Source organism: Nuphar pumila, chromosome 7, assembly GCF_984573655.1.
Source record: "Nuphar pumila chromosome 7, dmNupPumi1.hap1.1, whole genome shotgun sequence".
NCBI lineage: Eukaryota > Viridiplantae > Streptophyta > Magnoliopsida > Nymphaeales > Nymphaeaceae > Nuphar > Nuphar pumila.
Genome location: NC_143255.1, coordinates 34,256,181 through 34,269,105, shown reverse-complemented (window position 1 = coordinate 34,269,105; position 12,925 = coordinate 34,256,181). Strand labels below are relative to the sequence as shown.

Below are 12,925 nucleotides of genomic sequence, written 5' to 3'. Positions count from 1 at the left end.
TCTGGTGTTTCCCTGTCACGACCAGAAAATTCAGGCGAGGATAGGTTCGAACGACACTCTGAGGGTTTTTCGGAAGAGAGAGAGAGGAGAGAGAGAGAGGGCTTCGTTCCTTTTAAAAAAAATGAAAAGGTACAAAAATGAAACAATGCCAAAAAAAATGGGTGTTAAAAAATTGAAGGGATATCAGGTCCCTTCAGTTAAAATTTAAAAAAAAAAATTTAGTCGACTAAAATTTTATCGGTCGACTAAAAATGTTTGACTCATTCTAAAAATTTTAAAGCATCAGTCGACTAGAAATTTTATCGGTCGACTAATATAGTGCGATTTTGAGATTTTGTTAAAAAATCAACATTTTTTATAAATCCAAAAATGAGCAAATGCCTAGTTCTCTCCTAATTCTTATAAAATCTTCATTTTTAAGTGGTTTAGTGAAAATATTGGCATGTTGTTCTTTAGTGGAAATAAAATTTAATGAAATATCTTCTTTTAACACATGATCTCTTAAAAATGATGTCTAACTTCAATATGCTTAGTTCTTGAGTGCTGAACAGGATTTTTCAAAAGATTTATAGCACTAGTATTATCACAATAAATAGTTGTTGTGGAGTAATTCAAACCAAAATCTTTTAAGATCTGTTTCATCCATAGTACTTGTGAACGTGCTAAACTAGTTGCTATATATTCTGCTTCACTTGTTGAGAGTGACACTGAATTTTGCTTTTTACTAAACCAAGAGACTAAGGAATTTCCTAAGAAATGACAAATTCCACTAGTACTCTTGCGATCAGATTTACTTCCTGCAAAATTTGCATCACTATATGAAACTAAATCAAAGGAAGATGATTTTGGGTAAAACAAACCGAAATCTGAAGTATCTTTCAAATATCGAAGAATTTGTTTTACTGCAGTTAAATGAGATTCCATTGGATTAACTTGAAATCTTGTACACATACAAACACTAAACATTATATCAGGTCGACTAATAATTAAGTATAATAGAGATTCGATCATACCTCTGTAGAGCTTAGTATCTACATTTTTACCATATTCATCTTTATCAAGAGAAGTAGTTGTACTCATAGAATTTCTTCTTGATTTCGATGAGTCCATCCCAAATCTCTTGAGAAGTTCTTTTGTATACTTAGCCTGATTGATGAAGATTCCTTCTTCAGTTTGCTTTATTTGAAGTCCAAGGAAGTAGTTTAATTCACCCATCAAGCTCATTTCAAACTCTTCCTGCATAGCTTTAGCAAATTCTAAAATCAAGGAAAGCAAGATCAATTGATATCAAAGAATCATTTGATATCAAAAGGAAAGCAAGACAATATCAAGAAGAATCAACTGATATCAAAAGGAAAGCAAGATCAACTAATATCAAGGAGAATCAACTCATATAAGGAAAATAGTTGATCTCCAAGTTGATATCGTGTATATGTAACAGTATATATGTAATGATTCCTTCTTTATTTTTTCTGCAGAAAAAGATATACGAATTTTCATATTCTCTATTCATCCTTTCTTTCATCGCCGGAGTGGCTGGGATGACCAAGAACATAAAAGTAGATATTTGAAATGTTTGTAGCCCATAAATTGGATAAAAAAGTCATTTTATCAACATCTACAATTATACATTTCAGTGGAGCTACTCTCTCTATATATAGAGAGAGAAATGGGTAGGTGCCTGACGCTTTTTGTGTATATTGCATGCCTACCACCGTGGATAGGGTTTTCAAATTGTTTTTCAAAAATCTAACCCTACATATGTGTTTTGCATGAACGATTTGCTAGAAATCACAGTTGGATCATATTTTTTTAGAAAAAGATGATTTTTTAAGCATTGAATATTTTTTAAAAATTGTAAACAGTTGATTTTCGAATCTTATAAAACCTAGGTGTTGGAATCGGACTATTCAAAAGTTGATTCTCACAAAATCAAGCATGTAGATTACATCTGTATGGTCAGATTTTAGAAAAAATAGATACAATCTTTCCAAAGCTCGGTAGGCAGACTGTGGGCCCAAAAAGTGTCGGGCACCTGCCCATAACTATATAGATATAATATTTTAAGCATATTTAGCTTGATAATGTTTGAGAACCTATTAGACGCTTTCTCACTTGGAAAGGCAGCTTATGCAGTAAAAACTTTCTCAGCAAACAAATTCATTTTCTTATGGGTAAATGATTCACATATTAGAAAAACCTTGTGAAACACTTGAGAAAAATTCCACTTTTCCATTGCAAATGAACAAAGGTCTCTTCAAAAACAATTTCTGGGCTACTACGATATCACGTTAGCAGTCTTGCTTTCTGTGCTGAAGGATGCACCAAAACAAGTCAATATAATATGGTATTTTGATCAATAAACCGCTTAGAGCACAGTAAACTAAGAAAACTTGGACAACATTCACAACAGTATAATCCAAAAACTTGCATGTGAATGTCATTCTTTTCACAAGTAGATATTTTTTTGGGGCTAGAATAAAGAAAACCCTCCTCATCACAGACTTCATATTGGCACCAACGGCGCTCAGCTTGTCTGGTAGGAGCAGCTAGTGCACGTCACCTTGTGTTGGGGCGTTGCAGGTTCAAAACCCAATGGTATAGTTGTATAACTGGTAGGGTCTGCCTAACCCCAGCTTGCCTTTAAAAAAAACAAACTTCATATTAGCAGGCCTTGGGTTGATAAAACCCTAGAGGTTCTCCAATTTTGACTTGGGGCAAGGAATGCGCCCTTGAGTTTCGAACCGTTGTCTTATATAAAGTGACAAACCATAGTGACAAACGTTTTTATCAGCAATTTCTCATTTTTCAAAAACTCAAGACACTACAAGAAAATCATGGATTAGCGACGGCTTATATCCATCGTTAATCCATCGCTAAGCCGTCGCTAAACAGTTTAGCTACGGATTAGCGATGGATAGAGGCCATCGCGAATTTTTGCTCGCTAATTAGCGAAAAACTTATTTGTCATTAATTCCGTCGCTAATTTGCGATAGATTAGCGATGGACATTATCCGTCGCTAATCCGTCGCTAAATTTTTAAAAAAAAAAATAAAAAAAAATGATCCCTGTCGGGCGGTATTCCGGCAGCAATAAGCCGGACTTATACCGCACCCGACAGGCATCGTCGTCCTCTGTGAACCAGCGTCGTCGTCCTCCGTGAACCGGAGGACGACGACGCCGAAGGCAGACCTTGCGTGGCACCGCCTTCGGGGGCAAGGGCTCGCACCCCTTGATCATCAGCCGCTGCGCAAAGATGTTGTCCGCCGGGCACGTCCCCCCGATGTCGTACGACATGTACTGCTTCAGCTCCTCCTGGAACCGTCGGCAGGCGTGACCCACCGGTGGGTAGATCTCCTCGGAGCCGAAGGTGGGCGAGAAACCCAGCGGCAGCTTGTGCGGACCCACCACGTTCCTCACCTCGTCGGGGACATCGGGGCCCCAACCAGCCAGGTGATCTGTCTTGGCACCATCATATTGTTCAAGGACCACGGGGTCGTTCTGGCCGCTATTGCTCCCCCGTTCCGGCAGCGACTCCTTCAGCGGAGCCAGCTCCATGAGCAGGTTCTCGAGGAGGGTGTTGGAGGAGTGAAGCTGGTTCTGCACCTCGGAGAGATGGGCCTCGGTCGTGACGAGGCGATTTTGCATGGTGTTGAGCTCATGGAGAAGCTCGTGGGCGTCAAGCACGATTTCCTTCCCTTTCCTGCTTTTCAACACCGCGGCCTGCTTCGTTGAATGCAACACGCCGATGAGTCCGCCCTCGTTCACTTCACAAAAAGGAAAGCGATCTGTTGAATAATAATAATAAAGATAGAGATCGAGTGCGATCGATTTAAATCGAGTGTGATCGATTTAAATTTCGAAAGGGAGAGGGAAAATTTCGCGCTCGGTTTAAATCGAAAATTAGCGAGGGATTTAGCGACGGAATTTTTCCGTCGCTAAAATGTTTTTCGGTATTGAGAATTAGCGACGAAACAATTGTTGTCGTTAATCCGTCGCTAATTAGCGACGGATTAGCTAGAGAAAACTTTCATCGCTAATCCGTCGCTACTTAGCGACGGATTCATGAAGAAAGTTTTCTCTAGCTAATCCGTCGCTAATTTGCGACGGAAAAAATCCGTCGCAAATTTCCGTCGCTAATTAACATTTTTCTTGTAGTGAGAGAAATTGAAAAAAAATCATAAATCTCGCATTTTTTTCAACAAAATCTTGGCAATAAAAAAATAAATTATAAATTATAAAAACTATTTTTATAATAAAATATTAATAAAAAATATTTAAAATAAAAATACACAATTTTTTCATGATAAATAGCCGTTTAAAACGTAAATATCACATTTAAATTGTGGTATTTATGTTTTTTTCATAAATCTCGCGATATTTTGAAAATCTCGTGATATTTTGAAATCTCACGAGAAATTACCGTTTTAAACTTTCAAGCAATTTCTCGCGATATTATCGCGAGATTTTCATAAATCTCACGATATTTGTCACTATGTAACAAACCAAGGTTGCCTTTATCCAAACTGGTATGTGTTATTGAATTGGTCGACCGAGTGGTCAGAATGTAGGTCCAACACCCACATCGATCGTTCCAACTGGTCAGGTTGTTGGTCTGACTTTTGTCAGGCCTAAGCTATTTCTTTGACAAAACAAATTGTCATACATAAAAGTGAAAACTAACTGTTGAATCATGGTTTTTATTTAGTATGATAGGTTCTTATGGTTATAACTGTTAGTTGGTTTTTCACCATGTCCAAAGTTAGATCTCATATCAGATTGACAATGTGTAGACCTACTAGCATGGTAAATAAACTTTTTTTTTTTGACAGAGAAAGCTGAGGTTAGGCAGACGGCCACCAATTATACAACAATATACCATTGGGATTCGAACTTGCAATGTCTCAACACAAGGTGACATGCACTAACTGCTCCTATATCACAAAAGCAAAGCCCCCATTGGTATGGTAAATAAACTTTAGGTATTCAATCTTAGCTCATTTTTGGAGTAAGTCGGGTGAGAATGACATCTGACGGATTGTCACTTTGATGTCATTTCTCCATGCGATGAATGGCATCCCAAGTGTCATCTGTTGAAGCTATTTTTTCACCCGTTCATTTTGTAAACTCTAGATGTCATTCATCTAAGGCATCGATGGTGGCTCCAGAAAAAACGTGGGACCCATCTAGAAGGTACAGAGTCCAAGCCATGAGCAGCTCGTCCTGTTTTTCTGCCCTAATTGATAAATCAAACCTTATTAGTGGTCTTTGGCAACATGATAAAGTAATATTTTTCTTTGGCAACATTCACTTTCTACAATGGCTGTAGTAGAGAGTGCACAAGTTTGCTTGCTCTGCCGAATTTCTAGGTAGCAGATCAGGTCAATCATTCTCTTTAGTGATGCTCTTTGTTGCTGCTGATGTTTAGGACCCTTTGGTTTCAAAACCAATAACCCTCAGCCAAGAGCCCACCATTCTCCCCAATCTAATTATCATGGCAATTGTTGATTGACTTGACCTGACTAGAGAATACAATTTACTTTTCATTGGAATTGTAGATTAGTTTTTTGTGTTAATCATCAAACCAAACCAATGAAGAGTACTTTGGTGCCTTTATATAAGAATATAAGAATATAAGAATAAGGGTGATATACAAGATTGCACAAACTATCGTGGTATAAAACTCATGAGTCATACTATGAAACTTTGGGAGAGGGTGATTGAGTCTAGGTTGAGGAAGATTGTCATGATATCGGAGAATCAATTTGATTTTATGCCTGAAAGATCAACTATGGAAGCTATACATCTTCTTAGACAACTTATTGAGAGAAATAGAGAGAGGAACAAAGATTTGCATATGGTTTTTATTGATTTGGAAAAGGCTTACGATAAAGTACTTAGGGATGTTCTTTGGTGGGTAATGATGAAGAAAAGATGTTTTTCTCAAGTACATTAGTATAATTAAAGATATGTATGAAGGAGTAGTAACCAATGTCCGCACTTGTGGAGGGGTGACAACCAATTTTCCTATAACGGTTGGGTTACATCAAGGATCTGCTTTAAGCCCTTTCCTATTTTCTATAGTGATGGATGAACTTACGAGATCAATTCAAAAAAATGTGCCGTGGTGTATGTTGTTTGCTGATGATATTGTTTTGATTGATGAGTCTAAAGCTGAGGTTAATGTTAAGTTAGAATTATGGAGACAGACATTGGAAGCAAGAGGTTTTAAGTTGAGTAAGATTAAGACAAAATACACAGAATGTCGATTTAGTAAGCAACGAAGTAGTGATGGGAGTGTAAGTGAAGCTTGGTGAGCACGAAATACCGGTGGATGATTCTTTCAAATATTTGGGATCTATCATTCAAAAGTATGGAGAAATTGATGGAGATGTAAATCATAGGATAAAGGTTGGGTGGATGAAATGGAAGAGTGCAACTGGAGTGTTGCGCGATTGTAGAATGCCATTGCGGTTGAAGGAAAAGTTTTATAGGACGACTATTAGGCCCGCTTTACTATATAGTACGGAATGTTGGGCTGTCAAGACACATCATATTCAAAAAATCAGTGTAGCTGAGATGCGTATGCTGAGATGGATGTGTGGAAATACAATAAAAGATAAGATTCAAAACGAGGAGATACATAAGAAGGTAGGCATTGCACCCATTGAAAATAAGATGAGAAAGAATCGTTTACGATGGTTTGGACATATTCGACGAAGGCCTAATGATGCTCCAGTTAGAAGGATGGAAAAATGGAAAAATATATTAGTTAAAAGAAGCCGGGGTAGGCCTAAGAAAACATAGATGGAAGTGATAAGAAAGGATATGAAAGATTTGAACCTTACCGAAGACATGGCATTGGATAGAAATGAATGGAGGAGAAGGATTCATGTGGAAGACCCATAATGATTTTCTTTGTTGGTTCACATGGCCGACCCCAATTGTTTTGGGATGAAGGTGTAGTTGTTGTTGTTGTATCAAACCAAATCAATGAAACTTTAAATCCATATCACACGGTGAATCTTTTTCCTGGTTTGTTTGGGATCTGATATTAGGGAGTCAATCTCATTTAGAATGTGCAAAAAACACACTCATGTATAGGGATTTTTTCTAATTAGTATTTTTATTCATTCCAAAGAAAGAGAAATTAAAATATAAGGAATAGCCCGGCCATGTAAGACTTGCGGTTGGGAGACTTGAACTGAAATGTACGAGTGCGTTTGCGAGGAGAGGCATTATTAGGGCACCTGGTAGACAAAGGCGGTTAAATGGAATCACTCTGTTAACATGTCGCTAGCAAGATGTAGCATAAACAACACCTGCCCACAAAGGCTCCACTATCCGGTAGAGAAGACTTGCAATCGCCACCAAGATGACAGAGTTCGAAACCCATGGGAGCACAGGGTCCACGTAAACAAAAGGTTAGAACATGACCACAGAACCAAGCACAGGTCCACACTCCACGGCCCCTTGGTTTCAGTCCCACGATGAAGTTGGAGATGCCACAAAACACGTTACTATCCTTTAAAGAAGAACCTAGCATTCTGCAGATTGTGAATAATAACACTAATCTCTGCTCAGTGAGCAATAAGGCATAATATCATATCATATATCCTCATTTATACAAGTACCAAAATCCTAAAAGTAACAAAACAAAATGATCTAATCTAAATGAAAAAAACAAAATTTCTTTCCTGCAGCTGCCTCAATCAAAGATCATAACCATTGCATCACTGAGCCACGCCAAGCCACTTGGAGAAATTCTCAAACTCCGTATAGTCACTGTCAGATATCATTGTTTGATACCATGCCTTTCCTGCAGCCTTTATCTCTGTTTGATTAGCCTCCTGTAACGAAATCATTAAAACAAAATTAAATACAGAAATTAATTAGCAAAAAGAAATTCTAGGATTGGCATAAATAGTAGTGTCAAGTACCAGGCCGATTGTATAGACTTAGAATGGTTGATATATTCAGCATGCAAGTTAGAAAGTGACTTTGCCAATAGTAGGGGCAGAATCATGATTTTACTTAGTTTTTCAATTACACAAGTTTCACCATCCAGATGATGAGAGAACAGGAATCCGTGTGTGATTCCAACCAAGGGAAGGATTAACCAACAACCATTGCAAACTTGATGAAACTACAAGTTAATATAAACGTAATGGTGTCTACAAAAACATGTCAACCTCATTAGCAAAGTGAAAACCAATAAAATGAAATGGTGATCCGCCTGTCTCAAGCAGAAAACTTGACCAAATGCTGAGAGGGTTTCCGTCTGCCCTTACAAAAAGTTTGTTCCAACCCATCGAAGTGAAGTAGTATTGTTGAAATTCTGCCAATTAGATTGTTACTTTTGTGCAGGAGTTTTATAATAGCCTTTGTAATTACTTCCTAATTTGAAGTTGCAATGCATTTAAGTCATGAAACCTTGAGAAAGCATAAACCTAAGACAAGCCTTACCATGTTCAGTGTTGAATGTTGATCCTCGTGATGAGTCTTGGTTATTTGTGCAAAGTGCAATGCTCATAGGCTGAATGTCAATTCGTGACGAGTCTTGGTTATTTGTGCAAAGTGCAATGCTCATAGGCTGAATGTCAATTCGAGATGAGTCTTGGTTATTTGTGCAAAATGAAATACTCATAGGCTTCAGGAATACTTGATCTAGGCTATAAAGTTTAGTCATCCTTCATTTCCAGGGCAAGTTTCTTTGGCTTTTTTCTAATTGACAACAGTTTAAAGGTAGCTTGTTGATGAGTTTCACACAGTTTGTACCTTGATTTTCTTTTCATCACAGCGAAAATTAACTAGAGTTTAGGAAACCAGATCAGTTCATTTCAATCACACAGCACAAGCAGGTGAAGGAACATCAGAAGAACTACGTGTAGTCATCAGAGTGGAGAAGTTTGGGTAAAATATGAGCATTCATGGAGATGAAATTACACAAATATAGTCCTAAAACCAACCCTGAAATAACATTTTCAGGCAATATTGATCATTCGAAGCATCCAAGTGGTCCAATTCCTCATGTTTCATGTCTCAATCACAGACAGATAATTCATTAAGTTTCAATAACTCAAAGAGTCAGGACAATGTGTTAATGTAAAAATAAGAGTTAAACATGCAAATAGTGAGGGCGATTCAGCAAATGAGAAACTTCATAGTCAAATCAAGCATCCATTGTGAAGTCTAAATAGACAAAAGCTTGTAACACTATACTGCAGAAGGCACATAAAAAAAAGCAGTTAAAAACATTGGGCAGGTCTAATGAAAAATAGGAGAAAGAGAACTCATAAAACTCCAACTAAGGTTACCCAATGAACCAAGTAATAACAGACAACATACATAGAACACCGAATTGATAATAGCTACATGATATTCCACGTTCACTACATGCATTTACATACCTACATTTCCAAAACTATAGTCGGTCTTCATTCTTCTCGTAAATAACACTCAAAATAAAGAAAAAATGAACACTCGATGAATTAGAAAAAACGAAGAAAAATAAAAATAAAAAAGGCAAACCAAATGTATGAAAAAAGAGATAAACTGAACCAATATAAATAACAATTAAAAAAACCATCTAAGATCAGTCGCTGCTTCAAGCCAATGCCAAAAAAAATTACAAATTAAATAAAAATAACAAAAAATGGGGGGAAAATAGACTAGAAAAAAAATATTACCTTTGGCTCCTTCCTCTTCTTGTCGAGCTTCTCCTTCTTGGCCTTGGCCCTCTGCTCTTCGGCGAGAAGAGCCATCCTCCTGGCGGTCTTGGCGTACGGATTGAGCTTCAGGAGCGCGCCAAGGTTCCTGAGCGGGTTCTTCTTGAGCGCCTTACGCTTGACCTCAGTCTTCGCGGGCCTCACGACGGACTGCACCTCGTCGGAGTTGATGATCCTAGAGAGGTCGGCGTTCGTCATCTTCGCCCTTGGCAGCACGTATCCCGTCTTCTCCTCCGACGGCTTGTCGAAGGTCCCGTAGACGGCGTCGAGCCTCTCGAAGGCGCACTTCGTCCAGATGACGAACCGGCCGAGATGGCCGCCGGGGGCGAGCTTGAGCAGGTTGAGGCGGTCGACGCAGGCGACCTCGACGCCGGGGATGTTGCGGAAGGCCTTGACGAGCTTGGATCCCTTGGTGCCGTAGACAACGAGGGGGGCCTTGTGGGAGACGTACCGGCGGTTGCGCATCTTTCCCTTTCCGGGGCGGATAGAGCGATTCCGCTTGGCGTGGTCGACGTCTGGGCCTGCGCCGATCTGGCTGAGGAGCTTCAGAGCGGAGGAAGTCTTCTCGACGGACTCGATGGAGTCGGGCAGGACGAGGGGAAGCTCGGGGACGGACTCGATGCGGTGGCCGCGGGCGAGGACGAGGGCGGGGACGGCGCAGGCGGCCAAGGCGGCCAAGGCGGAGGCGACGGTGAGGCGGCGCTGGCCGATGTTGATCTTGCGGTGCCAGCGGCGCCAGATCTTGGTGGGGGCGAACATGCGGCCGCCGCGGCACATGTTGCCGAAGGCACCCTGGCCGGCGCGGTGGGTGCCTCCGCCAGGGACTCGGGGAATGCGGGAGACGGCGCGGCCGGTGCCCCACGACTCGGCGGAGGTCTGGTGGCCGGCGCGCTTCGAGACAGCGTAGGGCTGCCGCTTGTTCTTGGAGAGGTTGGCGTGGACGAAGGACACCACGTCCGGGCGGATCGGGGCTCGCAGGACGTCCGGTAGCGGGACGGACGCCGCCGGGCCGTCGATCGCCATGTCGGACCCCACCGACGGACGGTCACCAGCGGGCGGGCTGCGGCGGTGGCGGACGGGGCCATTGCTCTCTCTCTCTCTCCGCCTGAGAAGGAAAACCCTAGCGCGGCTTCCCTGTTGATATAAAACTCTAAGCCTAAGCACTCAGCATTGGTGGTGGAAACGGATCGGATACAGGTCTCACAAGGTCTGATCTGAGTCCGAATTTTCTTTAGAGATCCGAGTCCCAGTCCCGATAAGATCCCATAAATGGTAGGGATGACAGTAAACCGAGACGGTGGCGGGAGACAAAGGTCTCCACCGCTGCCCCGTCTCAAAATTCTACCCTCCATCCCCACACGGGCTTTGATTTTAACCTCTATCCCCCGTTTTATGTCCTTCATTCTCAGTCCAAACAGGACAGGGCACGGCCTCATTTTCCCTCAATCCACTATCATCTCATCTGTAAAGAAGGATTGAAGACCGGGTCGGTTCGGGTCGGGTCGGATGGGGGTGGGGTGGGGTGGGGTGGGGCGGGGCGGGGGAAAGCGTAAGCCCATCCCCGCCTCCTGTTTTTTATTTTAACCTCCATCCCCTCTCATGTTCCTTCATCCCGAGTTCAAATGAGGCAAGGGGGGAGTGGGCTCGTTTCCCCAAATCCATTGCCATCCCTAGATAAATGCAAAGTATTTTCTTTTTTTTTCTTCCTTTCCTTATTTTTTAATATAAAGAAAAATTGGATGCCAGACAGATATGTCTACAGTGAGTTTGACTCACAAGTTCCAAAACTTTTCGCTAAATATTTTTTTAATATTTAGATCATAAAAATACAGTTTATTAAAAAATCATTAAAAATCATTAAATTCTTACTGGTACATATCCGAGGATGAGGCATACTGATTACTGACAAATCTGGCGAAGATATTGTGAGAAATTACTCGAAAGTTAAAAATGATAATTTCTCATGAGTTTTTTCGTCAAAAACATAATTATCATCTATTTATCATGAAAAACCTTGTAGTTTTTATTTTTAAATATTTTTATGTATATTTTTTTTTATAAAAAAATATTTTTTTATGTATTTAATTGATTTTTTATTTCCAAGATTTTGCCAAAAAATACAAGATTTTCAAAGTCTTTTGAGTTTTTATCTGCCGATATTTTTCCATTTTTAACTTTTGGCACTAGGAATTAAGGATGTCAGCGGATCGGTTTTGGGTCAGATCTAAGCATTACCAGATCTGTCTTAATCAGATTTGGAGTTGGATGAAAAAGGATATAACCGAATCCGGATCCGACTAGTCCAAAACCTGATATTTACACTTTATCGGATTCAGATTTCAATGAAAATTTATTATGGAATCCAAAATGGATTTTTAATTGCATCCGAATTTGTCTACCAAATCTGACTAATCGGATTCAGATTCAGGTCAGATATCGGGTTACATCCAACCTGTTGACATATCGATCGTGTCACCAAGAAAGGCGTGTCCCCGTGCCATAGGGTAGGAAATGCTATATATATATATATATATATATATATATATATATATAATGCTGGTTCGGGCAAAAGAGGGTGGAAAACAAGGTTCTCACATGTCAACGATGCAAAATGAATCGAACTAGACTCAAATCCAAGCATAAATCTTGCCTTTAAATGGTTTTGAATCTGCAAAATAATCTGAATATGTAAACCCTAATCCACCCAGGCTGTTTCGATAAGACTGGATTCATTTCCACCCTGCCTAAGGGGACGGGCTATGGAGAGAGGAGATTTGGTAGTGCCCCTGAAGCTATTAAAATGATGAAAATATCACACGAACTGGATCCGGTGCAAGACATCAGGTAGGTGAGAAGAGGTCAGACAGGGAAGGTTCATGGTAGATCCAATTCCCAACCAAATTTTAGATGAGTCTGAATTTTATATCAGTAATACTAGGATCCATATATGTGAACCCCCGCAAACTGTTCAGATTAGGTCAAGATCCATGTTGTAAGTAGAGGTGTCAATGGGTTGGGTTTGACCCGGACCCGACCCTTACCAAACCCTATAGGGTCAAGGTTTGGTGATAAATAAGAAGGCCCAATTAAAATCCAGGTTAGACCCAAAAGGTCCTATTAATATAATATATGGAGTCAGGTATGATTTGTGAAATTTCATACCAGACCCGGACCCGACCTAAGTTTTGATTAAGATC

General features: G+C 40.3%; 1 protein-coding gene across 1 annotated transcript; it reads right to left on the bottom strand.

The window, feature by feature from the left end:
• Positions 1-7,577: 7,577 nt before the first annotated feature.
• LOC149831856 (large ribosomal subunit protein uL4-like) lies at positions 7,578-10,829 on the bottom strand. Its single transcript, XM_090012257.1, has 2 exons — positions 9,690-10,829; positions 7,578-7,850 (listed from the first exon to the last, which is right to left on the bottom strand). The coding sequence occupies exons 1-2, from the start codon at positions 10,749-10,751 to the stop codon at positions 7,734-7,736; spliced, it is 1,179 nt and encodes a 392-aa protein (XP_089868383.1). The 5' UTR covers positions 10,752-10,829; the 3' UTR covers positions 7,578-7,733.
• Positions 10,830-12,925: the final 2,096 nt, after the last annotated feature.